Genomic DNA, 27,543 nt, shown 5'->3' with positions numbered 1-27,543 from the left:
TCCAACCAGGGGACGGCTTATGCTGAGGCGCACAGTGTGGGGCACATCGAGTGGGCGGGGCCTTTGCAGCGGCCCCGGGCTAGGCTGGGGTGGACGTGTGAGACTCAGTGCGCAGGAGCGACGGGGCCGGAACTGGGGCAGCGGGGGGCCGGCGGGCCCCAGGGAAGGGGCCTGTGTCCACCTGTGCTCAGCGGCCACCTCACGGTGCTCTCCCTGCTTGTGTCTCCTAGGTCTCGGATCCGCAGAGAACTGTTCATTGAGGAGATTCAGGCCGGGAGCCAGGGCCAGGCGGGGGCCAGCGACTCCCCGTCGGCCCGAAGCAGCCGGCCGGCGCCCAGCTCCGAGGGCGACAGCTGTGACGGCGTGGAGGCCGCCGAGGGCCCGGGCGCCGCGGACGCTGAGGAGTCGGGTGGCCCCGCGGCCGCCACCAAGTCTCAGGGAGGGCCTGCGGAGGCCGTCGCGGCCCCGGAGGAGCGGGAGGAAGCGCCGCGGCCGTCGGAGAAGGCGGAGGCGCCGCCCTCGGGGACCCTGGCCCCGGACGACGACGCGGACGAGGGCCAAGCCCGGGCCCCGCCGCCGCCGCCGCCCGAAGGCCCCGCGGAAGGCCGGAGGCCTGTGCCAAAACCCGCCGCCGCCCCCAGGGAGGACGCCGCTACCTCAGCCGCCCCGCCGGCGGAGGGCCCCTGCAGGGCCCGGGACGCCGACGGGGGTTCCGCTTTGCCAAGCACCAGTGCGCCCGCAGCCGCCCGCAGGCCCAGCTCGCTGCAGAGCCTCTTCGGCCTCCCCGAGGCGGCGGGCGCCAGGGACTCGCGCGACAACCCCTTGAGGAAGAAGAAGGCCGCGAACTTGAACAGCATCATTCACCGCCTGGAGAAGGCCGCCAGCCGGGAGGAGCCCATCGAATGGGAGTTCTGAGAGGCGCCGCCCGCCCACCCGCGCCCCGGGCCCGGGCCCGAGCAGGGCCGCGCCGCGTCGGGGCCGGCCGAGCCCGCCGAGCGGGGCGGAGGGGCGGCGCCGAGCCCGCGGCCCGGACCGCGTTGCGCACTTACTGCCCTGCGGGCCACAGGGCAAAATCGCCATAGGCCAAGGTGCATATAGAAAACAAAGGAGCATTAAGCCCAATCTATGTTGTGTTTTCAAGGAAGAAAACGGAAATGTGTAGTCGAGCTTTTTTGTACCCTGAAGTGTTTTTTTTATTGCCCTAAGTGATTTCCACAGGTTCTGGAATAACTCTTACAGCTTTGCCTTGCGCCCTCCTCTTTCGTGTGGGCTTTAAAAAAAAAAAAATCAAACCCACATATTAAAAGGGGGCTTTTTATCTGCCATCTAATGGCTTCAGAGCGATAATACACTATTATCTTCTTAAACCAGGAAAAGGGGGGGATTTTTCAGAAAAATTAAAAAAGAAAGTTTTTGTAGCTGTTCAGTTGCCACTAAGAGATTGCACAGTCAAACCGACTCTAAACACACTAGTTTGGATTCCTGAATATTTTCAAGTAAAGAATCTTCTCGTTTGAAGCTTTGAATTGAAATAAAACACATTTACTCCACATATTTTTTAACAAAAAGAAAAGTCACATCAGGAAAATAACCAATTTTGTGGTAGCTGACGTAGTGTTTTCTTGTACGTGAATAGAACCTGACATGTAGTGCACATCAATCCATAGCTTTAACTGGCTCTGGGCTTTTGCTGACCAGGGTCTGTTTAATACACTCCATTCTAGGCCAAATCAGGACAAAAAGAAAAGATCCGAATCTAGGTATTTTATAATCTGCTTTTTAACCTCTAACCGCAGAGCACGCTGATCAGACCTCATATCTCGGAGGTTTAGGAGACAAGTTAGAACTGTAGCATGTACCCGTTCATTTTGTTTAATTTATGGTGTCTACGTCTGTGTTAGTGCGTCTGCACATGTGTGAGCATTTAAAGAAAGGAGGAAAGAGTAGGCCACTGAGGTCACGGCAGACAGTTCTGGGGCCAAACGGGGCCCACTCCGCGTAGGCAGCAGTCTCTCCTTGGCACAGAAGGCACCACACCTCACACCACTCTCCCAGGCGCCTGATGGACTGAGCCCCACCAGGGGACGCCACTCCCCGGGCCTGGGCAGGGCTCCCGCGCACTCTCTCTCTCCCTTCCTTCCCACCACAAGCACTGATGACTGTCGAAGTCGTGGGAAGTGTCCTTCCCTGCAGAAGAGAGAACGTGGCAATCTGGGCTCTGCTCCCACCCCCACAGAGATGGCCCAAACTGACACCAAAATGTTGATACTCTTCACTTCCAGACCAGACCATTCACTCTTCACTCATATTGCCTCTCGGGACGTTCTTTTACGCAGTCTTTTACTGAATCTTTTAGGTCAGTCTAAGTACAAATCAGAAGTCTAACTTGTCTCTGATTCCTCCTGTTGTCTATGTGTATATGCGTGAGAATAGAGGTGGATGCGAGTGTGCGTGTGTGCGTGTGTGCAATTTTATACGTCTGTGTATTTTCTTAAGTACCTGTGCACACATAGAGTGCATTACTGCCACCTTTTTTCAATAAGCTGTTCAGTTATGGCTTCTACAAGTTTGCTAATTTAGACTCCTTTATTGCCATATCTTTAAACTAACAATAGATGATTTCGGTATATATATATTTTTTTTTGCTTATTTATAGGTGCTGTATTTTATTATCTGATTGTTAGGAAGGGATGAAAGGGGCAAATATTCTTTAGAGGGATAGACTGCCGGCAGTATTGGGTATAATTTACAAGATGTAGTTGTCATACTGTATATTACTGATTGAAAACTTTTTGACCGTATTGTGTATCATTGAAACCTTTGTCTTAGGTCAACATCTTTGGATGACATTTTAATGGTGCATTCATTATTTCTTAAGTTTAATTAATATTATCTTTTTTGATTCGGGGGTGGGAGGGAGTTACAAGTTTAGAGGTGTGCTCCCGCTGTGGCACCTCAGTGTGCTTGTGTTAATTAACTTGTAGGACTTTGACTGTAAGATGCGAAACCACATTTCTTGCATGACATTTTAGAAATTGTATATTTCATTTACAGTCTTTTAACCTGCAACTGCAGCACTTAGTTCAAGTTTTCACAGATTTAAGAGTCACTACACTAAAGACAATGCCTTTCATGAATGAGAAGTTCTCAGAAGGCTCTAGGAGGCTGTGAGGCAGGCCGCTTGTCTTTCGGTGGTTGGACCGTCTCTGGACCTGAGGTCTGGTTCAGCAGAGGAGAATTCAAAATGGAGGAGCTCAAGGGGAAACAGGTTACCATCCGGCTCAGTGCAGGCGCATTAAGAAGAGCGAGTTGGCGTTAGTGACCCTTAGGACAGCGAGGAGCAGAGCCCCTGACAGTACTGTGGTGTCCTCTCCACAAAAACCTCGAGGGAATTCTGTCATCGTGTGTGATGAATCACTAAATATCTGATTTTCATCAGAATCAAAAGCAGGGAGTTAACAGGAAATGTTAGGGTAGTGTTTTAGTTTTAAAGGCATGACTGTTATTTATAGAGGTATTAAATGCGAGGAAATTGAAAAATTATAAATTTGTTCATTCTAGTGGCCAAATAGTAACAGTCTAAAATAGCCACTTTGGCTCTTCCAAGCAATTTAGTCGTTTTTGTTGTGCTGGGGTTTTTTAACTAGGTTATTGTTGATTTCCACTTTGTCTCTTTTGCCAGACTCACATCTGGGTGCTCGATACAATCAGTTGGTTAAATTTTTGCTTGCAGTTCTGTATTTGTATTTTTTCTCTATTTATTTTTTTCTATTGCCATCCCAGCCCTGTTCTCTTTTGTGTTGAAGCTATCACTGTCTGCAATACTTCTTAGAGCTGCCACTAAGTAACAGAAACGTGTCGGCGGGGGCGGGCGTCCCCCTCCTCGTTGCGCCCCTCAGTTTGAGTCTAAGGGTTGAGCTTTCATCTTGAGAAGCAATATTCAAGTGCCTTGAACAGCATCCCCTCCATAGGGTTTTACCTTCAGCGGGCAGGCGTTCCAAGCAGTAGCTCCCACAAGCAGCCAACCTCCTCCTCTTTACGCTCCATCGGTTTAAAAAGCTGATTTGTACCTCTCTCCTGGGGAAAACGGTTCCATATAAAACACTAACACTTAATTACAAGCTCCATTATACCATTTTAAATGGCTTCTTTTTGTTAATTGGAGGCAGTGTTCATAACTTAAGGTTTTTGCCATTACTTAGCTGGCTAAGTGGAGGCTCAGCATAAAATCAGTGTTCGCAGTTGGCCTCTTGACCCCGGCTCCCGCCCACGCTCTCCCCGCGGTGTCTGCGGTGGGAGGCATGGGTTCTGGCCCAGACCCGTGCCCGCTCGCTTCCACCACCCGGCTCCCCGGTGACCAGCTCTCTAGAACTTCCAGATCGGTCAGGACATCTCTGACTTCTGTCCACCAGACTGCTCTCCTTTAAAAAAAGATGACCACAGCCATTACTTCGAGTCAGTTATTCTCAGAGCCACCCCGCCTGAGGAACACCACAGTGCGCAGTGGCTTATGGTCAGCAGGCGGCCCTGAGACGCAGGCTTGGGAGAAGTCTCCAGGAAATGCTAGGGTCTTGACTCGCATGAGTACTCTCAAACCCTGGCCACTGTGTCTGGGAAAGTGACTGAGGTGACAAATAACCGTGCATGGCCCCCCTCTACTTCCTAAGCACAAATGCCTCCCTGCCCAGTTTCCTTCCTGTTGGCATCTTTGTTCTCTCCCCATTTTGAAACCATCCTGTCTGATGTGGACATTTAGGTCTGCCAGTTGGTGGTCTGGTGGTCCAGACCCAGAGTGCTGTTGAGCTTTGGGTTAAATGTCACTCTGTGCTCTCTCTGGCACGAGAGACCCTCCCCACCCTGGGTCCAGCTGGCCAGCTCCAGGAGGAAGGAGACACCCCAGCTGCCTCCTGGGCCAGGGTGCATCAGTCGTGCAGTTCGTGAGCTGCCCAGGCAGAAGGCGGGTCGTGTGGGCTGACTTCCCTAAGATCAGCAGCAGTCACGCCCTGAGAGACGGGAGTGCAAGTCAGCAGACGGCTCAGGCTGCAGGAGGGCGCCTCCCCAGCTACAGCTGGGTGGGTTTCTCTGTCCCTCCTAAAGTCGTGCCCTTTCACACAGGAGTGATCAATGAACTCAGCTGGCATTCTGTGTGTCGTTTTTCATTCCCCTGATTTTAAAGAAACAAACCTCACTGAAAATAGCAGAGGAGCAGGGGAGTAGATGCACATCCTGGGGTCAGCTCACAGTGAAACGGCGATCGACTTAGTAGATCTGGAGCCGGGGACCAGCAGCCTCTGCCTTAAATGCACTGTGACAGGCACCTCCCACAGGCCCACAAAAACAAGGGTCTGCTTGCGGCCTTCACAGGCCCTGCTCTTGGAGGCCAGCGCACCAGCTGTACGGCCGGCAGTGTGGCAAGGCAGGGTTCTGGCCTGTGTGGTGGGTGTTGGCCACGTCCCTTCAGGCTAGAGGTTTGGCTCCCTCCCTGCATATCCTCAGTTGTCAGGACCCTCAGGCGCCCCGTCTACCTCACTGGCCCACGCTGCTGTCTGACGTCACTCCTCAGCCCACACCCGTCAGAACCCTGCAGTGGGTGGGCTGCGGGGGGAGAGAAAGCTAGAAGGGTGGCATCCACGACCTTGGCCTGGTGGGCAGGCATCTTCTCTCTTCTGAGCACGACACGGACAGACAGCTGTGTTCTGTGAGGCACACGGGTTTTTCTCTGTACTTCCACCTGTTCTGGAAGATCTGTCAGCTGTTTCCTTGGCAGACAGGGCCAGTCTCAGGCCTCAGAGGGGCTTGTCTTCGCCTGCCTTCGTTTCTGCCCATTCCTGTTCAGCTGTTCAGCTCCATCCCAGGCGTTTTCCTTGCCCTGGGCTGCCCTTAAATGGCCACGTGAGGACACTTCCCCAGGGTTCCGACCTGGTATCGGGGAGCTCTGTCTCTGTTGTGTCTGGGAGGTTGTGACTTCAGCTCCACTGTGACACTCCTTTGGAAGCATCTCAAAGACAGGAAAGGATATGGCATTCTCCAGTCCACTTGCCCAATCTCCAGTCACATGTCCCTTTCTTTCCCAAAGAGTTTGCCAGTTTCTACCCAGTGCTAATGAAAACCAGCTCTTAGGGCTGCTGGTTGGAATTGGGACCATCCATTTTGGTGGCGAAAGTGTTTTGATGGAAAGAATTTGGAAACGGGAGCCTAAGATTTGTGCCATCATCGTGCACTTGGGCATTTACCAGGAAAAGCTCACATGTAGAAATGCCCACAGTGTTCCGGGGGTTTCATTTGGGCCTTGGTGGCATTAAGAGAGCCTTCGTGGCCCACGAGGCAGAGCTCCTGCCCTGAGTGGCACAATGATGGCCTGGGACTCCGACGGGACAGGGTTCTACTTCCCAGTGCATTGGACGACAGGCTGACCGGCGTGCCACTTGCTAAGAGAGTGGTCCTGGTGCACAGTATCATTTCCATTTCCATCCGGGTGAATCCAGACAGTAGAGGACGGGGTGTGGGGAACAGCCAGCTGGACGAAAATGGGCCCCGCCCCAGAACCTTGCTGCCCCAGCAGCCCTACTCCCTGAGAGCTCACGCCTGGTCAGGGAAGAAAGAAATGCAATCCCCTCTCATCGGCCCCATCGGGAGCTGATCCCACCCACCCAGGCCTGGCTTCTGCCCTTCCGCCACCCCCCCTCCAAAGATACTGCGTCCACACTGGCAGTGGCATCACCTCCATTCTCATTTTTGGATGAAGTGACATTTAGCTTTAACAAGACATTTCCAAAGCGCCTAGTCTCCTCCAAAATGCTAACTTCAAAAGTTGGGCATCGTGGGCAAAGAATCCTAAAAAAAAAAAGGCTAGTGAGAGAAAGACATTAGGCTATGCATAAATGTGCACTTCCCCAAAGCCCCTGTTATTAAACTTAAAATGCCTTTGAGTTGCTTTTCGTGATCATTTTAATTTATCCAACACTGTTAAGAAGTATAGTCTGTTACTGTAACTTTTGTAGCGTTTAGGCTTTAATTTCTTACCACAAAATATGCTGTTTGCTATGTATCAAGCTTTCTGTGAGCAGAAAGGAAAGGTGCCTTATATCCCAATGTCACGGCCACATCCCTGTGGGAAACAGTCAGAAGCACAGTGAGCACGGAAGCACTGGGACTTCCGTCGGCGAACTCAGACTCCCGTCAGCAAGACAGACGGAAGTGGCACGGGGCTGCTTTTGTTTCAGAGTCCTCTTTCCCCCGCCTTTTCATTTTCCTTTTGTCTTCTTTTGTAGCTTGCTTTAAACAGAAAGCACTTAAATAGATGACTATGTGTGAAAGCTCTGTGCAATAGAAATCATTTTTCTTCATTTTTAAGAGATAATGTATTGCACACCAAATGAACTCAAAGTAAGCTTTAGACCAGGACGATTCAGGTTGTGGATCAGTACGTTCACTGTAGTTCCACGTGTTCCCGAACTGAAGGGAAAGCAGGTGGCCCCGCCCCACCCCCCTAGCCTGCCTCTGGCTCTGACCACTGAGCTCGGCCTGCGGAGCACATGGCCAGAACCGCTGGGGGGCGGGGCGGGCGTGTGCGCCTCCGCTGCTGAGAACCTCTGCCGTGTGAGACCACAGCCATCCCTTCCAGCACTTAACCTTTTCTTGTTGAGATGGATTGACTGCTACTGACCTGCCAGTGTGCATGAGGATAATTATAAAAGGATATTTCCTTGAGAAAAAAAAAATTATTTCTATCCTCTTCTATTTATTATTAGGTTAATCATTTAAGTACTTATCAGGAGTATATTGTTGTTTTGTGTTGTTTTGTTGTTGTTATAAATGCTTTTTGCTATCACTCCAGTGGTTACTGTCTTCTGCCTCCTGCCCTCCCCATCCCACCTCCCAAAAAAGAACTGAAGGGCCTGGGGACCTGACTGGGGGCACAGGGGGCTTCTCCAGCAGAATCAGACATCTGCCTCCAGAGTAGCCACTCAGAAACCAGTGGTCTCCACGTGTCTGACTTTTTAAATGAGAGTTGATGAACAAAAATCTGCCAGTGTGAGGAAACGCCGAGGTGAAGAACACTCATGTGAGAAGCTGCAGAGGAGACTTAAGCAAAATTCAGTTCCCCAAAGCCTCCTAGAGCCTCTGTAAGACTTCTGGGTTCATGAAGTTTCCGCGAGGGCGCGGCGGCCTGGCCCAGGCTGTGGCTTCCGAGTGAGAGAGTGGTTTCTTGCCAGGCTCACGTGGGTTGGCGTGTTTTAGTTGGCTTTTGTCGTTGTTGTTGTTGTTGTTTTTCTTGCATACTAATTTGGTCAAAACCATCTTTTAAAGCAACAGTGTTTCTTCGTTCGGCTGTCGCTTGAGGACCCGCACCAAGGAGGTCGAGGGGAGCCTCTCCTCCCCTCAGTGTGGCTGAATGCAGAGGGAGGTTAGATGTGGACAGAGCTTTCTGAGGCAAGCAGCACAGCCAGCAAGATACCCGGCTGCTTGCACTGGGCTGTGAGGCTGAAGTGGGGCTGCTCTGGGGCCTGTGGGCTCACCCTCGTGGGCGCCAGAGAAGGAAGCCCTTCCGGGTCGAGGCAGGGGCCCTGCCCGCCCCAGGTGGAGCCAGGCACCTGCCTCTGCCTCTGCCTCCGCCTCCGCCTCCGCCCCCATGGGGCCCGCCGACTCCCGACCTACTTTTCATGCCACGACTTTTCCCCTTCTCTGAAAACCATCGAAGGTCCTGATTTTGTTCTCATCTCTCTGAAAGAATGCCCTCCAATGAAATAACTGCCCTCATCCCCCCAAAAGGGTTTGCATTTCTCTCTAATTAGTCTATGCATTTCTCTCTCGAGCCGTTTTCTGCCTCCTTCCTTGAGAAAACGGGCATCTCATGTCCCACCATCTGAGACCCCCTCAGAAAATGCTGTGCATTTTGGAGATGTGAGGATTCGTTCAAACTTCATAAAGCATTTGAGGATAGCTTGTTGTAACGGTGGGAAAAGAAAAGGTGGTTTTCCCACGCCCCTGTCCACTGAGGAAGACCTAGCTCTTTGCGATTGTGCAATAACTACTTGCCTGCGAGCGGGCAGCCACGCCCCGTCCAGACTACTAAACACAGCACAGGCCCAGCGCTCTCGAAGCGGCGGGCTTCTTCCGGAGAATTCTCAATAAGCTCAGCTCCCCCCAGCATATCGTGGTGTCTTACATTTTAGCAGTATTTTATATTTTCTGTAACGCACTAAGTCTTAGATGTTTTTAGAGCTCATTTGTTAATGCTCACAATCACAGACTTTTTTTAAAATCCTCACAGAGACCCAATTGACCAAAAAAAGAAAAAAAGGCATCATTTTTTTATACAAATAGCTTTGAGAAGCCTCTGCTGTGTTGCTGTGACCCATCTCTAGTACCATTTTTATTTCTTGCTATCTGTTTTCAACATTAAGAGTCAGAAGCTGATCCGGCTGGCATGGGGGTGGGTGAGGCGCCCGTCGGCCCCTCGGTGTTGTCCCTTCTGTCTTTGGTTAGCCATACGATGTTCGTTCTCAGCACTGTACAACGGTCCCTATATGATATGGAGAAGCAATATCACTGTATGAAACTCACACCATGTATTATTATTATTCACTAGCACCCTAGGTGTGATAATTGAAGTAAATATCTTTTATACAAACACAAGAACGTGTGGGTCGTTTTTATTTAAAATGCTCTGGCCTGAGAAGCAGCAAACACTGTAATTCGGGGTCGAAAGGCACCTCAAGCTTTGCCGTTCCGAGGCAGCCATTCCTCCGCCTTCCCGTGCTCCCGGCGGTGCGTGGCATCCTGGCAGGCGGCGGCAGAAAGCCAGGTCTGGGCAAGGTGCGTGGGGATCGGGGCGCCAGCAGGCCGCACTGCCCAGTCTTCCGTCCAGACACACAGTCTCTGCTCACTCGTGTCACCCTGACCGTGTGGGCACCTTTGAGGCGCCAAGTCTCCCGGCACCCACTCCGCCGTCTGTGAAATGGGGGCCCGCAGCACTGTGTGTGGCACTGGGCTGTGGCAGCAGCACGGTGTATGGGCTTGGGTGCCCAGGGCCATGGCCAGCCATCTCTGCCTGGCGTCCTCCGCCTGCTCTGTGAGGGTCTCTCGGTGCATCCTTGACTCCTGGTGTGAAGAAGGACCAGCTGAGGGTGTCTGTTAACGCGGACGGGTGCGTTCCCACTCCAGAAGGAGGGAACGGTGTCATGTGGGTTTCTGCGATGGTCCGGCCCCTGGAGGGGGTCTCTCCCCCGCCTGCTCAGAGCTGGGATGGGAGAGCTCTGAGAGTCGGCCCGCTGGTGGTCCACAGGCTTGCGACTGATGTTCCTCATCTCGAGAGCTGCAGGGTTGGAGAAGAGCCGCCATCCTTACTGACGTGTGACTGGGAGGTGTTCGTTCCTTGTGCGTTAGTGTGTAGTTTTTGGCTGTGAAGCTCCCACGTGTGACACAGAAGTATGAATTACACGGGACTCAAGCCTCCCTCCAGTGGGAGGTCCCAGAGCCTGGCACAGTCTCCCACCAGAGCCCGGCGCCCTGGCCTGGCAGCCCCAAGTTTCACGGGGTCACTCAAGGGCATGGGTATGTCTAAAGCTGCCCCCAAATTTCTGCCCCTCTCCTACCAAGATGGGAGAAATGAGCATGAAACCACTAGAGCTCCATCAGTTTGACAAACTAAGGTCTAACTCAGCTCACATTCTGCTGCTTTTCTGTTTGCTAGTATAGGTACGCCCCCACTTTTTAAAGATCTACTGGCTAAGTCAAAAAGTAAAATGTAAAAAACAAAACAAATCCACTTAGCACCAAGTCCTTATACCCAGAAAGTCTCCCTAAGCGCTTTTCAAGTGAGATTTAACTAAGCAAAGCAGCAGTCGCCCGGGGTTTGCAAGCCTGGCTCTAAGTCTGTGAACTGCCAGCTCCAGGGCAGCCGAGGAAGCAAGATGTTGCGGCTGCAAGTGGGCGATGCCCCACCCAGGCCGAGCTCAGCCGCCCAGGGGGGCTCCCTCCTTGCCCCGTGGTGAAGTGGGTCTGGCCAGGTGATGTGCTGTTTGATGCCCTGAGGAATCAATTGCAGGTGGACAAGGCAGGGCAGAGCGACCAGACAGAGTCGCCAGGATGAGGGAGTGAGCCATCCGCCTGCCGCGGTCCCGTCTGCTGCATTTCCGAGAGCCCCCGGCAGGCTGGGGTGGGGGGGGCTGCCGTGGCTCCCGCGTGGAGGCTCCGGGAGGCACGCAGGCTGCTTGCTGCTCTCTACTTCAGCACGGGGTTGGCTCCTGAAGGGTGTGGGTGTTGGTAGCTAATGGGAAAGTTAGGAGTGTGATATTGGGGTGGGGGTGGGCTGGGCTCCACGCTCTTGATGGGAGTCTGGCCCACCCAGCGTGGGCTGAGCTGTGTTAATGGGAGTGGGAGGTGCAGCCCCCACCCAGCCTGGGGCAGACACTCAGGAGTTTCTGTCTCTTCCAAGAAGCTTGGACTCTCAGGGCGTCAGTAGAAAGGACCTTTTTGTTTTTCTCAAGCAAAATTATTTGTGAACAGGTGAAGCAGAGCTGCCCTGTTGGAGGCGGAGGGCGGAGCTCCAGGGAGTTAGGCGTGAGGACCCCACCCCACTCACCTTACAGGGGGGCATCGGGGCCCTTCCTTACGGTCAAACGGCATTGGAGTCAAGTCCCAGCATCTCTCACCAGCTGGTGACCTTGGGCAAGTCTCAGACAATGCTCAGGAAATGTTTTCTGAAAGAATGAATGAATTTCGCTTCTTTGAGTCCTGTTCCCATCTCTGGAACGAACGGGAATATCACGACGCCAGACTCACGGGGCTGCTGAGAGCACTAAGCGGCAGTGCCCGCGAGCCGCGGTGAGCGCTCGGCACGCGCTCGTTGTGCCTGCCGGTGCGGGTGACACTTCATCAAGTTTGGTGGCTGCCGCAGCCGCCTCCACCCAAGGTTGTTTCGGCCTTGTGCCAGCGCAGGAGGGGCCCCGCGCAGGCCAGGCGCTCCCACAGGTTCGCCAGAGCCCGCAGCCGCCAGCCTCGCAGCTCAGGCAGCGAAGTCCCCCACGCCCCGCAGCTCTCCCTTCAGCCCCCTGCTGAAGACTCCAGTCTCGGGCTCCTCGGGTGGCTGAGGCTGCCACCCCGGACTCGGTCACACACAGGAAGGAAGGTCCCAACCTGCCCCTCGCCCTCGTGGAGAGAGGGCTGCGCCTTCCGCAGAGGCAGTCTGCTCTTAGGGACCCCTCTGAGTGAAGCATCTGCCAAGGCTGAACCCCGCCCCTTCACGGCCGAGCCCAGAAGCCTCCCACGTCTGAGGAGACCAGATCCTCTGGGACCTTGGTTCTCAATGCGGGGTGACTTTGTCCTCAACACATTCGGCGATGTCTGGAGACATTTTGGTCTGTCACAAGTGGACAGGGGTGCTACTGGCATCTCAAGAGTGGCCAGAGACACTGATAAACTCCCTACAATGTATAGGAGAGTCCACCCCACACCCACGAAGAATGACCTGTCCCAGGTAGCAATAGCGCTGAGGTCAGCGTGACGGAGCTCCCTCACGGATCTAGTCGGCAGACGACCACTGAGAAATGCTCTGTGCCGGGGACACAGGAATGCTCCGTGCGCCAGCCTAGGTGTCCGCTGGCCTCAAGTCACTCACAGCCCAGAGGGGAGGCAGGCCCAGTGCAGAACCACAGCCTGGGCTGGGCCTCATTGGTACTGTGGGGCCTGTGGCCAGCTACTTGGGAAAGGGTGGGGCTTCCAGAGGGCGGCCCTGAAAGGGGCAGAGACATGTTGGAGGGACAGCATGTGCCGTGCTGGGGACGGGCGCACGGAACCCCGTTGTCGATGAGAGCGAAGCCAGGAGGGGGCAGCTGTGGGCGAGGCCTGTCCTGTCTGACGTCTGGAAGGGCTCCGGTGGGGCGGAGAGCATCTGCCAGCAGGCGGGGGTGCCCCCAACCGCTCCACGAAGTGCGCGTTCCTCCGCAAGGTGCAGGTCACCCCGGGGCTTTGCGCTGGCACGTGTGCGGCCCCAGTGGCGGGGCCTGGCTGGTGCCGTCGGGTGGTGGGACCGGCAGAGGCGGCTGGGCCCTGCCGGGCCCTCGCTGACGGGCCCAGCCAGCAGTGCCCCGTGCCGGGCAGAACCCACTCAGCCAGTCAGCTGACACTCAGGAAGGGCCGGCGTGCACTGCTGCTCTGGGCCCTGGCCGGGGCACTGCAGGGGGCAGACCTGGAACTTCCCTTCTAGAGGGGAGACAAGCGGCAATCATAAGTGAGCAAATTACATAGTGGCTTTGACAGTGGTAAATGTCATGGGGGGAAATAAGCTGTGGGGCCTGGGGGAGCAAGTGGGCGGGTTAACGTGTTCAGCCGGGTGGGCGGGCTGGGCCTCACTGTGCAGGTAGCACCCGAGCAGTCTGATGGGTGAGGAGCGAACCGTGCAAACCCAAGGGAAGAACACCCCAGGCAGGGGAACAGCGAGTGCAAAGGCCCCGTGGCGCGCACATGCCAGGAGCCGGTGTAGCTGGAACCGAGGAGCCAAAGGGCAGACCAGCGGGGCCTTGGGGGCCATGGCGGGGCCTTGGCTGTTGCACCGAGGGCTGTGGGGGCCGCTGGAGGGTTTGAACAGAGTGTGATCCGATCCTGCTGTTTAAAAGGTTCTCTGGTGGCGGCTGTGTGACTCAGTTTTGGGGGTGAGGGCGGGAAAGGGGGACCAGTGAGGAGGCTGTTGCCATAATTGAGATGAGAGCTTGTGACTTGGACCAGGTGGCGGCAGTGGCGAAAAGTGGCTGGTTCTGGATGTACTCTCTGAAGGTAGAGCCAAAAACAGGACTTGGGACAGGTTCCGTGCAAGAAAGGAAAGACAAGGTGGACACCCCCCAAGGGATAGGTCTGGGCCGCTGGAGGATGGCCTTGCACCCTGGGGCTGTGCAACGGGGGCTGTGCGACGGCGGCCCTGCGGCCGTGAAGCAGGCTGGGGCGGGCAGCGGGGGCAGGGCGGTGTCGGGCTTCAGTTCATACCCGTTCGTTTGAGTTACCATCCCAGTAGAGAGTGAGCCCGGCAAAGGTGTGTGCTGGAGCGATGCTTGGAGAGTCACCGGCTTATCCAGGGCCCTCGAGGTGCAGAGTGAGCGGGAGGAGAGAGGCGTGTGCAGGCACAGTGCCCCCGGGCAGCAGGGTTCCCAGCTTCGGAGGAGTAGAACCAGGGAGGGAAGCTGAGGAGGAGCGGCGAGCCAGACAGGAGGCCCGGGAGGGCACAGGGACCTGGAGCCGGGTGCTGATGGGTCAGCAAGACGAGGGCTCAGCACACAGCAGTGTGTGACCTTGGCACAGACCGTTGACCCTGACAGGAAGGGCCTAGAGGAGTGAACACAGAATAGACGGCTCCTTCAGGCAGTTTGCTGAAGGGGGCGGCGGAGCCCAGAGGAAGGGTCGGGCAGGAGAACATGGCCGTGTGCCTGTGGAAAGAAGAGGCCAGAGCTGAGGCCACAGGAGAGAGGGCACTTGCTGGGGGACCCCCTGCGTGGGAGTGAGGGGCTGGCACCTGCGGGCACGGACAGGTGCAGAGGCAGGGCCGGGTGGCTGTGTGAGTGGCTCGGCTGCCCTCAGAGCTGTCCCGGCGGAGAGGCGATGTGTTTGAGCAGCTGCAGAGCGCCTGCCTGGCTTGCCCACGGCCCACGATGGAATGACGCAGGGCCCCACTCTCAGGAAAACTGTGGACACAGTGCCCCAGGCCCTGCCGTTGTGATACGTCCAGTCGAGATAAGGTTCTGTGTGTAATCAGTCTGCAGTCAGAAATAGTGCCTTGTTCTTAAGTTATAGTCCCGTCTTCTAAGTCTTGACCTTGACCTCGCTTTGATGTTTCTCCCCTTTGTGAAATGTATCCTCTAGGGAGCCTTCTCAGATTCTCCCAGAAGGGCATGATTCCATGGACTCTCTTAAGGATAGAAGGCTGCCATGGGCCCATCTCAAAGGGGCCCTGCCACCTTGAAGAGGCCAAGAGATCTCTCTCCACTCCCCCCCGCCAAGGAGCAGCCTCTCCCCCTCCACAGGCCCCTCCCCACTGCAGATACCCTGTTCTGCTTGTTCTATACTCCCGAAGACCCTCCCCCTTGAGCACACCCCTCCCACCAGGCTCGCCCATCATGCAGCCCAGTGGGGCGTCTGTCCCCAGTGGTCCCCGGGTCCCTCCTCCACGCCCCTACTGCTTCTGGCCCACTGCTCCCTGGACCGAATGCTCACCAGCAGATTCACTCCAGCCCTTACCTCACTCAGTCTGTCTTTTCTTTTTTTTCTTTTTTTAATTGATTTGAGAGAGAGAAACACTTGTTATTCCACTTATTCATGCGTTTTTCTTGGTTGCTTCTTGTATGTGCCCTGACCAGGGAGCCCACCCGCAACCCTGGCGTATTGAAACAAAGCTCTGACCAACTGCACTACCTGGCCAGGGCCGCATGCAGCCTTTCTAGGGAAACCGGTGACCCCTCCTTGCCCACTGATGGCCCCTGTTCAACTCGGAGCCTTAGCACATTCTCTCAATTTCCATCCCGCCTCCTGCCTCCTCTTTTCCGGGTGTATTCCAGGTCACCCCTGAGAACGTGGGCGTTCCAGGAGGTTCTGGCCATTCTTGCCGCAGCACTCAGTGCGCTCCACGTCTGCTGCTGGGACGGGGCGGGGGCGGAGGGGGTGGAGGGGGCAGTGCTCAGCCAGCCCCGTGCAGGGAGCTCCCACCGGCCTGCATCTCCGGCCTCAGGCCCACGTGTCCAACTCCCCACACTCAGGCTCCCTGAGCTGCTGCTCTTCCCTTCCCTGGGTGGGAGGCTGAGCACAGCGGGGGCACCCCTCCATCAGGGGTGCCCATGTGGTCAGTCTCCTGGCCGCCTCATCCCCCCAGCATGGAACGACAGGTCGTGGCTGGGATCCAGCCGGGCTCCCGGACAATGTCCAGGTCTCCTCGGGTCTTCTGCCCGTGCCCAGCTTCTTTGCTGGGACTCACGGGAAGCTGTCCTCCAGGTCTGCTGGGAACCACAGCCAGCCGGCCCTCAGTTTCACCCAGCACCACCCCTTCAGGGATAGCTACCCCAACACTCAGCCTTGCACCCCAGAGATCAGTTTAGCAGCTAACCCCGTGCTCGTGTGTGTTGGAGCGTGTGCCACAGCGGCAGCAGGCTCCCCAGGCCAGCGTAACAAAGTGTCCCGGCACTGGCTGGCTGGGGCTGCCTAGGACGGGGAGTCTGCTGTCCGGGACCTGTGTGCCCAACCCCTTACCTGCAGGTGCAGACACAGGTACACAGAAAAACCAGCCTGGGGACCCCCACGTCTCCCCCATGCCCACAGGTGGCTCCAGGAGCTGCAAGTTGCTCCTACCACAGGGTCCTGGCTGAGGCCATGCTGGGGTGGCCACAGACCGATGACAGACAAAATAAAATGCTGTCATCTCACGGCATTGCGTCCAACCCTCGCCATGCTTCCCCTCTGCGCCGCACTGCGTGCGGGCCTCTGGGGACAGGGCTCGCCCTGCTGGGCCGCCTCTCATAGGCTCTCCCCCTCAGCCCTGTCCCCCTGCCCCTGAGGCCCCCGTCCCTGGAAGCGGGGTGCTTCTCACCTGAGCCTTCTCTGGGTTCCACGCCCTCCACTTGTGCTGGGGCCTGTCTGCCCACCCCACGGGATCGGTCCCAACACCACTTTTGGAAGTGCTCCTGTTTGCGGCCGTCCTTATGGGTACCCAGTGGCCGGAACTGAACCTGTCCCCTCCCAAGGTCCCTCTCCCACATCTCACCACGACTCCCGTCCACCTCACCTCCTAAGCACGGGTCCTGCGGCAAGGTGACTCTGCTCTTCAGGCCCATCCCACAGACCTGGCGCCAAGGACGCCACCCCAGGCCAGCGGGCTCTGGCGCTCGGGCCTCTCGCCCACGGGGTCTGCATGGAGCTCTTGCAGGCCAGACCCCAGCCCTGCCACCCACAGGCCTCCCTTCTTTACTTGGCCCTGCCCTAGGGTCCAGCCTCTTCCCCCAGCCCTACCTCAGACCCCTCACGTCTGCCGACACCACCTGCTTGCCAGATACAAAGAGGGCCCAGTGATACCTGAAGGAAGGAAGCTATTCAGGTTCTGAACCAGCAGGGCCTTCCCTGGGGAAGGGCTCGGACATGGCTGGGGTGGACACCCCAGGGCCTGGCCTCAGTTTGTCTGTAGAACGGGGATCATCTGTCCAGACTGACCAAGCTATTGTGAGGTGTGTAAAGTGTTTGGCATACAGCAGGCACCTAGGAGATGGAGCAGGTAGGGCTGAAGCCGGTGCCCCAGCCCGGACCAGGGGCCTGAGCCCAGCCAGGCCTGGGTTGGCCGCTGGCCAGCAGGGTGCACAGTGAAGGGTGAGTCCACCAGGAAGGCTCAGAGCCTGTCTTGCACTGCACAGCCTGGAACATTTCTGAGGCCACAGTGCCCTCTGGTGGCCATGCTGTCCACAGCCCCCCCCCCCCCACCCCGCAAAGGACAGCATCCTGTGCCTCAGAGCTTACGCCTCCCTCTCTAGGGCCCTGAAAAAGGTTTGTTGTCCTCCCATTTTACAAGTGAGGCCCAGACCAAGGGGTTTAGCTGCCCAGAGCCACACAGCCAACCAGAAGCAGAGGCAGAGCTGACATTCAGGTCTGCCTGGCCCCCAGGCCACCACGGTCCTCCCTGCCAGTAGCTGCTGAAGGCTCCCGCGGGGGCTGGGCTGGGAGGCCTCCCCAACATCTCCCACCTCCCGAAAGGGCAGGAACGTCTCCACACAGAATTATTTTGGATTTGCTATGTGGTAAAGACAGATAGCACTCAGGTGGAGAAGAGGGACAGAGCCGTGAGTCAGGGGATTCCTGGGGCTCCACCCCATCCCCACCAGTGTACAGGGGCCCATGGGTGAGAGGCACTGGTGTTGGCTCCAGAGGCGGGGCCCCTTGCCCCCTCCCCCCACCGGCACCTCCTGTACCTCTCTCCACCTCTGCGACCCCTGAGGCCTCCTCTGGGCATTGACCCAGGGCAGCAGCCTGGGAGAAAACTGGGACTTGTGTTCAACCTCTTTTCCCTGGGGACAGGGCAGAGTGAGGCCTGGAGAGGGAGGCGGCTGGCCAGGCTCACCCAGCTGGTCGTGGCAGAGCCGGGGTCGACCCGTTCCTCCTAAATCCTTGCCCTGGGCACCTTCCCCTACCCAGGGAAGTTTGTGGGCATAGAGAGTTCTTGGGGCCAGTGGTGCCCCTGACCCTGCTGGCCTCTCGGATGGTGGTCTCGTGGACAGTGGAAGGTGGGGAAGGAGCCGCCGGCACTTCCCTGAGGCCCCCAGGAGTCCCACTCGCTGGCTGGTGGTTGGAGAGGCAGGCCGGGCGGATGGCACCGAGGTCCCACCAGGCTCCCTCTGATGACCACGTCTTCCTTTGGCAACAGGACGCTGTGCGGAGCTGCAGGTCCACGTCACCGAGGCTGTGGCCACAGCGGCTGAGCAGAGGGAGCTGATCGCCCGCCTGGAGCAAGATCTCAGCACCATCCAGTCCATCCAGCGGCCAGATGCCGAGGTGAGCCCACCCTCCACGCCCTCCCCCTCACCACCTGCTCGGGCTCTTCCTCTGGGTTTTGCCTGTTCCCTTCACCTGAAGGCCCGATTCAGGAGGCCAGGACACAGGGCAGAGAGGCAGGCACTGGCTTGGACGTCTGCCCTGGAGCTCTGGACAGAAGCGAGGCCAGGGTTACCACCCATCTCACAGCAAGAAGACATGAGGCCTCAACATCATGAGTGGCTGGAACCCAAAGCGTCCTTGGAGGTCATCATGTCACCGCCCCCCACTTTATAAATGAAGAAAAGGGGCTCAGGGGAGAAGCTGGACTGGCTCAGGACACGCAGCAGGCTGGCTGGCAGGCCAGGGTCACCCTGCCTTCCTTTGGTGGCCCATGCTTAGCGGCCTCTCCAGGCCCTCCTGCGGCCACCACTATGCCCGCCCCTACCAGCAGACCAGCCAACTGCTCCTCATCCCCCACTTTGCTTGGCACCTTGGAAGGATGTTTCAATGCCGCACATGAAGGTGCCTCCCCCACCCCTTCCTCTCACTGCAGGGTGCGGCTGAGCACAGCCTGGAGAAGATCCCAGAGCCCATCAAAGAGGCCACAGCCCTGTTCTATGGTGAGGAGGGGCCGACCCAGCGCCCCATGCAGCCCGGGCCAGCTGGGAGCAGGGAAGGGGGAGGAGGTGGTGCAGCCGGAGCCCTGGTACCACTTGCCTTTCTAGGCTTCAGCCTGACACACTGCCCCCTTGAGGCCTTGACGCCCTCTGACCCTGCCAGTGGCTTGTAGAGGGCTGGTGGGTGGGGGCCGCTCCCCAGGGAGGCCTTGGCGTGGAAATGCAGCCAGAGAGCTCCCGGAGCTGGAAGGGAGGCGGCCTCCTGCAGTGCAGAGGCCAGAACTCGGGGCAGGAGACTCACCGCCTCCGAGCACCCTCGGAGTCCCCGTGCTCCCCCTGGAGCTGGGGTGCCCAGTCTGACGTGTGCAGGGTCTTCGATCCAAGTACAGAGTACGGGTGGAAGCTTGGAGCCGACCCTCCGACAGCGTGGGCAGGGCCTCCCCTTCCGGGGCCTCCCTTCTCCTGTCCTACTCCTCCCTGTCCCCCAGGCGGAGCTTCCTCGGGACTGGGACCCCCAATCTGAGGGCGCCTGCTAGGCTTTGACTCCTGCCACCCCAAGACACTGTCCCCTCCTCCCTAGGACCTGCAGCACCAGCCAGCGGCACCCTCCCCGAGGGCCAGGTGGACTCTCTGCTCTCCATCATCTCCAGCCAACGGGAGCGCTTCCGGGCCCGGAACCAGGAGCTGGAGGCTGTGAGTCCCGGGCTTCGCTTCCCTACAGTCCTTGGCCCTGAAGACACAGTGGGGGACACTCAGGCTTGGGGGAGAAGACGTGTCACAGCCCATAAACTGCAGTGGGACTAGACTTGTTTTGTGTAGTCGGGGAGGGTTTCCTGGAGGAGGCTTTGCCACACTGGGCTTTGAAAGAGGAGTCGGACATCCCAGGTGGAGGTGACTACCTGAGCAGAGACATGAGACAAGCCAGCGGGGAGGGCAAGTCATTCTAGGTCATTCCAGGGCGGCAATGGGAAACAGAGTTGCCAGGCGAGCGCCTCACCGCCAGGTTGGGGCACCAGTGAAGCAGTTAAGCAGAGGAACCACACTACCAGTCGGACAGACAGCTCAGGACAGAAGCCTGGCCCCAGGCGGTGTCTGGGGAGTGGTTGCCACCCTCCGGGAAGAACCACGTGAACCAGATGGGGGAGTGGAGACAGGGGGGCAGGTTGGAGACAGGAGGGTCTGTTGAGATCTATAGAGATGAACGGTCTAAGGACGCCACGGGCTCTGTGGGGCTGAGAGAGCGAGCTGGCAGCCTTCCTGGAGGGGCGCCATGAGAAAGGGGCGGTCTGCAAAGGTGGCTGGTCCCGTGGCATCTGGGCCTTTAACGTGAGGCGCTTCCGCGCAGGCGCAGTTGGTGCGTCGGTGGTGACGGCACCAGCAGGAGGGCAGTGGTCCTGGAGGAGTAGGGGACTGGGGACCGGAGAGGGTCGGGGACGGAGTCAAAGGAGCAGGAGCACACAGTTTCTTGTAAAGCCTCCAGGGCGTCCCCACTGGATCCAGAGTGCAGAAGGCCAGCGACAGACCAGGGGAACACCCAGAGGTGGCACCATCCTAGCCTTTGGGACTCTGCAGACCCCCCATCCTGTAGAGCCAAGTCCCCCTGATCATCCTCCCAGGAGGGACAGGAACCAGGAAGAGCTCCATTCTTCTCCAAGAGCCACTGCTTGCCCTGGTGATACAAGTTCTAGACCCTTCCTCTCCAAACTCACAGTTCCCCTCCGTGGGGTTTCCAGGCTCAGACCGGGGCAGACAGACATTTACTGAGCGCCCCCTGCAGGCCAGGCCCAGTGCTGGTCCGGCGACGAGAGTGGGCCCCATCCAGGGGAACCCCCTGTGACCCAGGCTCATGAGGCTTCACACAAGGGCTGGCCAAGGATGCGCTCCTCACAGCTGCCCCTCACAGGCCGTGGGCGGGAGCACCCACACACCCACCCCGGCCCGCGGACGGCATGCTGGAATGCTGTGCGGCCCTTAAAAGAAAGCCTTCAAACTAAATTAGGTGGGAGGGGGAAAAGTGCCAAGTATTCTATCTTCTGCTTTAAAAATCTAGACTTTTGATCACACACCTTTTAAAATTTGAGGCAAAACACATATGACATAAAATTTACCATCTTAACCATTTCTAAGTGTGTGGTTCAGTGGCATTAAATGCACTCACCATCATCCACGTGTAGAACCCTTTCCCAACCTGGGACTCCACGCCCGCGAACACTGACGCCCCTCCCCCGCCCCCGCCCCGCCCCATTCTGCCCTCTCTGTCTCTCTGAATGACCACTCTAAGTACCTCACAGGAGCAGAATCACACGGTATCGCTCTTTTCGTGACTGATTTATTTCGCTCAGCACAGTGTCCTCCAGCTTTCTCCACGTTGCAGCAGGTGTCAGCATTTCCGTCTCCTTTAGCTGAGACACATTGCATTGCGTACAGACCACCCTCATTTACCCATTTGTCTGTCGCCGACCACTTGGGTCGCCCACCTCTTGACCACTGTGCATAAAGCTGCTAGGAACGTGGGGGTACAGATATCTCTTCAAGGCCCTGCTTTCAGTCCTTGGGGCTGTATCCCCAGACGTGGAATTGCTGGATCACTTGGTAATTCCGTGTTTAATCTGGGGGGAATCGCCATCCTGCCACATCCTTTTCTAGTCCTGTTTGAATGTTCGACAATGTGAAGGAAAAGCCTATTTAAGGACTTGAATGAGTTGAAAGCTGAGATCCCATTTCGCTGTGCCCCTGGATCAGCAAACTAAAATCACACGGCGTCCGACTCCCTTTACGTGCAGCGTCCAGAGCAGGCGGAGGCGCTGAGCCAGCAGTGGGACAGCGGCTGCGTGGGCGGGGGCGGCGGACCTGCTCACAGACTAGGCTTCTTACTGGGAGGATGAGGCGTTCTGGGAGTGGTGGGGATGGAATGGTGAAGATACTAAAAAAGAAATACAGAACTGTGAACTTAAAAACAGTGATGTTTACATTATATGTATTCTATGTCAATAATAATTATTTTTTTAAGATTTTATTTATTTATTTTTAGAGAGGGGAAGGGAGGGATAAAGAGAGGGAGAGAAACATCAACGTGTGGTTGCCCCTCAAGTGCCCCCTACTGGGGACCGGGCCCACAACCCAGGCATGTGCCCGGACCAGGAATCAAACCAACGACCCCTTGGTTCACAGGCCAGTGCTCAATCCACTGAGCCACAGCAGCCAATAATAATTTTTAAAAGCTGAGAATGGGGTCTCAGTAGGTCAAAGAGATGGCCCAGGCAAAGAGGCCACTCCAGGCAGCAGAGCAGCACCTGTACCTGCGTGAAGGTCTCTCCTGCCACCCCACCACCATGGTCCCGGCCTGCCTGCCCACCCGCCCTGCCTCCCACAGGAGAACCGCATGGCCCAGCACACCATCCAAGCCCTGCAGAGTGAGCTGGACAGCCTGCGCGCCGACAACATCAAGCTCTTTGAGAAAATCAAGTTCCTGCAGAGCTACCCTGGCCGGGTGAGTGCTCTCCGCAGTTTCAGCCCCACAGATACCATGCCGGGAGAGAGGGGGCCGGGCACTCCAAGGCAGGGGGCGGGGTAGTGACCCACTGGGCGGTACCAGGACACTTGACCCCTCTGCCTGCCAGGGCCCGCAGGAGCTAGGGAGACCCCGGCAGTGGGGCCCTGGTAGAGAGGTTCATCCATCAGAACCAGCCAGGAGGGGGTGAGGTACACCGAGAGGCAGGGGACACACACTGACATTTGTTGGAAAACCATACCAGAATTTGGTCCAATATCAAAAACCACGAGAACAGAGCAGAAAACTACTCACTTTGTTCTGAGCCCAGGAGGGCTGCCGCTGGCTTCGCTAAGACCTCAGGCCTCACAGGGGGCTACCTCATGCAAGGAAACCCTTCTGTGACTGTGGAGACACTGGCAGGCAGTAGAAGGGCGGGACCGTCACACTTCTGGCTGGGTGTCTCCCGGAGACCTGACCCTCAGCCACTAGCCCCAATTTCACCCGTTGGAGCCCTTCTCTGGCCACCAGAGGGCGCCCATACTCTACAGACTGGTAACACACGGGAGGCTGGCTGGGCTTCCTCTGGTTGTTCAGGGGCATGTCTGCTCCCCACAGCCACCCCACACACTCCCATCCAGTCCCCTCGAAACCCACCTCCCCACTTGCGGCCCAGCCCTGTCTGTGTTATACATCCCAGTACCTGCCCTGAGGCACTGAGGCCCTGACCTTGGGGGAGAACTCTGACCCCAGATAGTGCCCCCGGACTTCTGTCCCCAGCCACATTCACCGTCACCGTGGGCCCCCTTCCCCACCTTCCTTGTGCTGCTGAGGCTCCCGCGTGACCCTGCTAGCTTGCTGTCCCTCTGCCCAGGCCTTCCTGTTGGGCCCCATGACTGGTCTCTCCTCCCCCCACCCCACAGGGCGGCAGCAGCGACGACACAGAGCTGCGGTACTCATCCCAGTATGAGGAGCGCCTGGACCCCTTCTCCTCCTTCAGCAAGCGGGTGTGTGAGCTGGGCCTCCAGGCCGGACCGGGCAGGGATGTCTGGAGAAGCCACCCATGCCCCTGGCCTCAGCCTCCCCGATCCACCAGCCCCAGTCCATTCAGGCAGCCCAGGCCCCCGCTGCACCCACACAGCAGACCACCAGGGCAGCCTGCGTGCCCACGGTGGTCCATGAAGGCCTAGGGTCCACCCCAGGCAGGCCCAGAGTTCTAGAACACCTGCCTGGCAGCCAGGTGAGGGTGCATGACAGCAAATGGACTAACCCAGGTGTACGCCCTGGGGGTGCAGGCAGCCAAGCAAAGAATTCCCGGTGGAATCCCCAGTGCCCTACAGCAGCCTCCCCATCCTTGTAACTCCCCTCCCGCACCTCTCAGGCCGCAGAAGCCCTGCCCGGGAAGACTGTCCCGTGGTGGGATGGGCCACCACTAAAAGCAGGAGGCAGCTGTCCCTGGGTGCAGCCTGGGGCGTCATGCCGCGTAGGACTGGGCACCAGGGAGGCCCCTGGCAGCCCCCTGGCATTCTGCAGGGACAGCGGGGCAGGGTCCCTTCTGCAGTGAGCCCAGGCTTTGGGGTCCTTTGGGGTCCTCTCCACATTATCCCTCCCACTTCAGGAGCGGCAGCGGAAGTACCTGAGCCTCAGCCCCTGGGACAAGGCCACACTCAGCATGGTGAGACCCCTCCCCTGTGCCCACCTGGGAGAGGCCTGAGCTCTGTCTCTGGCCCCCTGAGACACCAACCCTGACGGGCCACCTCATCACCTGTGCCCTCCAGCCCAGCCTGGAGGAGCCCCAGGGACACCACCAACCCCTCACATGCCCTGCCAAGAGAAGCTGTGTGACCCAGAGCAGGGCCCTTCCCCACTGGGACAGCTCCTCTCAGAGCACCATTTGTGGTAGATTCTGGAGTCCTGCTGGGGGAGGGGAGCATTCCTTAGAATTCCTGGAGCCTGAACTCCCGGCCGAATGGGAGCCCACAGCCCTCCCTTCCCTGCCCCTGCTGCCCCGGGGCCTTTCCACAGGAGCCCGGGGCAGCCCTGCCAGAGGTGAGGCCTGTCCCGTGCCCATCCCACACCTTGCTTGCTCCTCAGGGGCGGCTGGTTCTCTCAAACAAGATGGCACGCACCATCGGCTTCTTCTACACGCTGTTCCTGCACTGCTTGGTCTTCCTGGTGAGCATCTGGCCGGTGGTCAGGGAGCACCCACCATGCCCCCACCCCCGACTCCCAGGGGCAGAAGGGACCCTGGTACTGTGACCTGGCACCCAGGCCATCCCCAAGCCCCACCCTCTGCTCTTGGCCACTTCTCTCCCCTTCGAGGGCCTCAGCCCACCCTGGGGGTGACAAGCCCACCCATCGGGCCCTCTGGCTGGGGCAGCAGCCCTGCCCTGCACAGAAGAGGCCTGGCCACTCCATCCGGGACCTGGGCCTGGACGGGCCTGATGGACGGGAAGGCTGCTGTCTGGAGCCTGAGGGTCTCACTAACTCCTCTAAGGGACAGCCAGGTGGGCTGCACAAAGAAGGCACCTTTTGAAGTGAATCTGCTCGGGTGCAGAGGCCCGTTCCTGTCAGTGGGCGTGGCACATCCAGCCCCTAGTGACACTACATGAGCTGGGGGAGCGGAGAGCACAGGGCTGGCTGCAGAGGGCTCCAGCCTCGGAGACCCCCAGCCCCAGCGAGGCCACAGCCAAGATGGCCCCTGTATGGCTGGCCTGAGCTCCCAGTCTGACCCCGGAGCCCAGCGTGCCCTGGCCCTGCTGGCGGTGCACCCAAAACTGTCAGGGGTGGCACATCCACACGCAGGCCTGTCTGGCCGTCTCTGCCACAGGCAGGCACAGGAGCATCTCCAAGGCCCGGCCGCCCTGGGGCCATGAGAGCCTCCCAAGGCCGCAGGGCCTGCGGGACGGGCAGCTCACAGGGTCTCTGCCCGGCCAGGTTCTCTACAAGCTGGCGTGGAGCGAGAGCGTGGAGAGGGACTGCACCACCTTCTGCGCCAAGAAGTGAGGACACCCGCCAATCCCGCCACAGCCCCCCAGAGCTCCTCCTCTGTCCTCTGTTCCCCTAGGCCCCCACCACTGCCCCCCCACTCAGGTCCACCCCACAGCCCCCCACATGCCCACTCTGCTCAGCCCCCACCCCATCACACGGTGCACAACCCCTGGAGATCTCTATGCCTCCCACTCCCGCCCCCCCACACGCACACACACACTTCTCTCCTTTTTACGCCTGATGACAGCAAAGGTTTCTGTGCCCCACAGGTTTGCCGATCACCTGCACAAGTTCCACGAGAATGACAACGGGGCCGCAGCCGGGGACTTGTGGCAGTGACACCCCGGGGCCGCCCCGCTCACACCAGTGATGACAGCACCCCCACCCCCTGCTTATTCAGCCGCTTCTAATCACTTAGACTTCCCTGGAGAATCCCCCGAGGAAACTGCCCTTGCCCTCTGCCCAAGAGTTCCAGGGGTCCCAGGTCCCCGTGGGCCCCTTTAAAAGAATGTCTCTGCCACTTCAGGCCTCCTAGGCCCAGAAAGTCCCAAGGCCTGGCCCAGCTGGGCCCCGTCTCAGCCAGTGCTCCAGTCTGGGCCCTCCCCCCAGCCTGACCACCAGCTCTGATGGCAGAGGTGCCGAGACTCTGACTTCCCACTGTCTCTGGCCATGGTTAATCCAGCTGGGATCCCCTGGCCTCTCTGTGCCAGGCTCTGGGATCCCCTAGGGCTCCCCGAGGACCCACCACCACCTCCAAGAGATAGAGGACCCTTCCTTGCAGGCCAGCAGCCTTTGAGTCCATCCCCTCAGCCTGCCTTTGTCACATTCCACCCCACCCCTGAGGAGCCCCAGAGGGCATGAGTTTCTGTTACCCACTCCCTGCCCCCAGACCACTGATTTTTGCTTTATTCTTTAGCAAGGTATTCTGGCCTCCAGGCGAGGAGGCTCCAGTGGGCACCCCATGCCACAGGCTCTTCAGACCCACGGGCTGGTCTGAGCGGCCAGGTGCTCCTTAGCCAAGCAGAACATCTCAGCACGCCACCTCAGGGCCACAGGCAGACCTTCCTAAGTTCAGTTTGCACTTGCACGTTCAGCTTTGCACGCTTTGAATAAACACACGGTTGCAACCACACTGGTGCTAGCGCCCTGTGACTGGGGCTGTGGGAGGCTGGTGGGCGCCTGCAGCAGCGCACACGAGGAGCTGGGGCTCTGCGTGGCCCCTGGCACACAGCAGGTCTCTGCCCCTTCTTCCATCCAGGAATCCCACAACTGGGTCCAGAGCTTTGCTGAAACCTAAACCCAGTGTCTCGGTTCTCGTGGGCAGACCAGCAACCCAATCAGAAAGAGAAATCCATTCCTTCTTTGAAAGACCCATCAGACTGTGGTTGAATGTGTGACGTGTGTTGGATGTGACGTCAGCTCCTGGGGAATCCCTGCTTCCGTCTGGGCGCCCTGGAGCTGTGCTCTCCCGTCACGCCCTGTCTGTCTGTGTCCCTTCCCTTGGGGCCCTGCTTGCCAGGCACTGTGGAGCCCATGCCCACCAAGCCCCCTGAGTGCCAGCCTTGCATAGGGGCACCTCTGAGCCATAGATTCCAGGCTGCCTGGCCCCCAGCCCAGCCCCACCCATGCAGATCCCCACCCACCCAGACGAGGAGCTTCCTCTTAGTCTGTGGTGGCTGGCATTCCCTCACTGGCCAGGTGGCCTGAAACTCTGGCTCCAAACCCAGCTCCCACCCTGCAGCCCACCTAGGCAGAGTCCTCCGTGCTAATCCCTGTCTCAGCCCTAAACACTCTAGAGTTTGTGCATCCAGGGGCCCCCTTTGGGGGCATCCCACCCCCACTCCCCTCATCATCTGCCCCATCACAACTTCCTCCAAGACCTCGGAACCTCCTGCCCTCAGGGACACCAGATAAACCGATCCTCCCGACCCTCATTCCCGTCCCCAGGAC

General features: G+C 58.0%; 1 protein-coding gene across 8 annotated transcripts in view; it reads left to right on the top strand.

Annotated features, from left to right (window-relative positions):
* The window catches only part of CUX1 (cut like homeobox 1), a 365,888-nt gene extending 339,163 nt beyond the window's left edge, over positions 1 to 26,725 (top strand). For 6 of the 8 annotated variants that reach the window (XM_045819302.1, XM_045819301.1, XM_045819305.1 and 3 more), the window contains one exon: positions 231 to 9,639. In XM_045819302.1, coding sequence (XP_045675258.1) covers positions 231 to 915 — 685 coding nt within the window. In that variant the 3' untranslated portion in view covers positions 916 to 9,639. Of the gene's footprint in view, positions 1 to 230; positions 9,640 to 18,385; positions 18,514 to 19,048; positions 19,116 to 19,692; positions 19,806 to 22,485; positions 22,603 to 23,525; positions 23,610 to 24,220; positions 24,278 to 24,696; positions 24,778 to 25,539; positions 25,605 to 25,862 lie in introns of those variants that run through there. The other 2 variants (XM_045819309.1, XM_045819308.1) reach the window with 1 other exon arrangement.
* Positions 26,726 to 27,543: the final 818 nt, after the last annotated feature.

Source organism: Phyllostomus hastatus, unplaced genomic scaffold (genome assembly GCF_019186645.2).
Source record: "Phyllostomus hastatus isolate PE091 unplaced genomic scaffold, TTU_PhHast_1.1 phas_scaffold_385, whole genome shotgun sequence".
NCBI classification, from domain to species: Eukaryota; Metazoa; Chordata; class Mammalia; order Chiroptera; family Phyllostomidae; genus Phyllostomus; species Phyllostomus hastatus.
The sequence above is the reverse complement of the archived record's forward strand: the minus strand, read 5'-3'. Positions and strand labels throughout refer to the sequence as shown.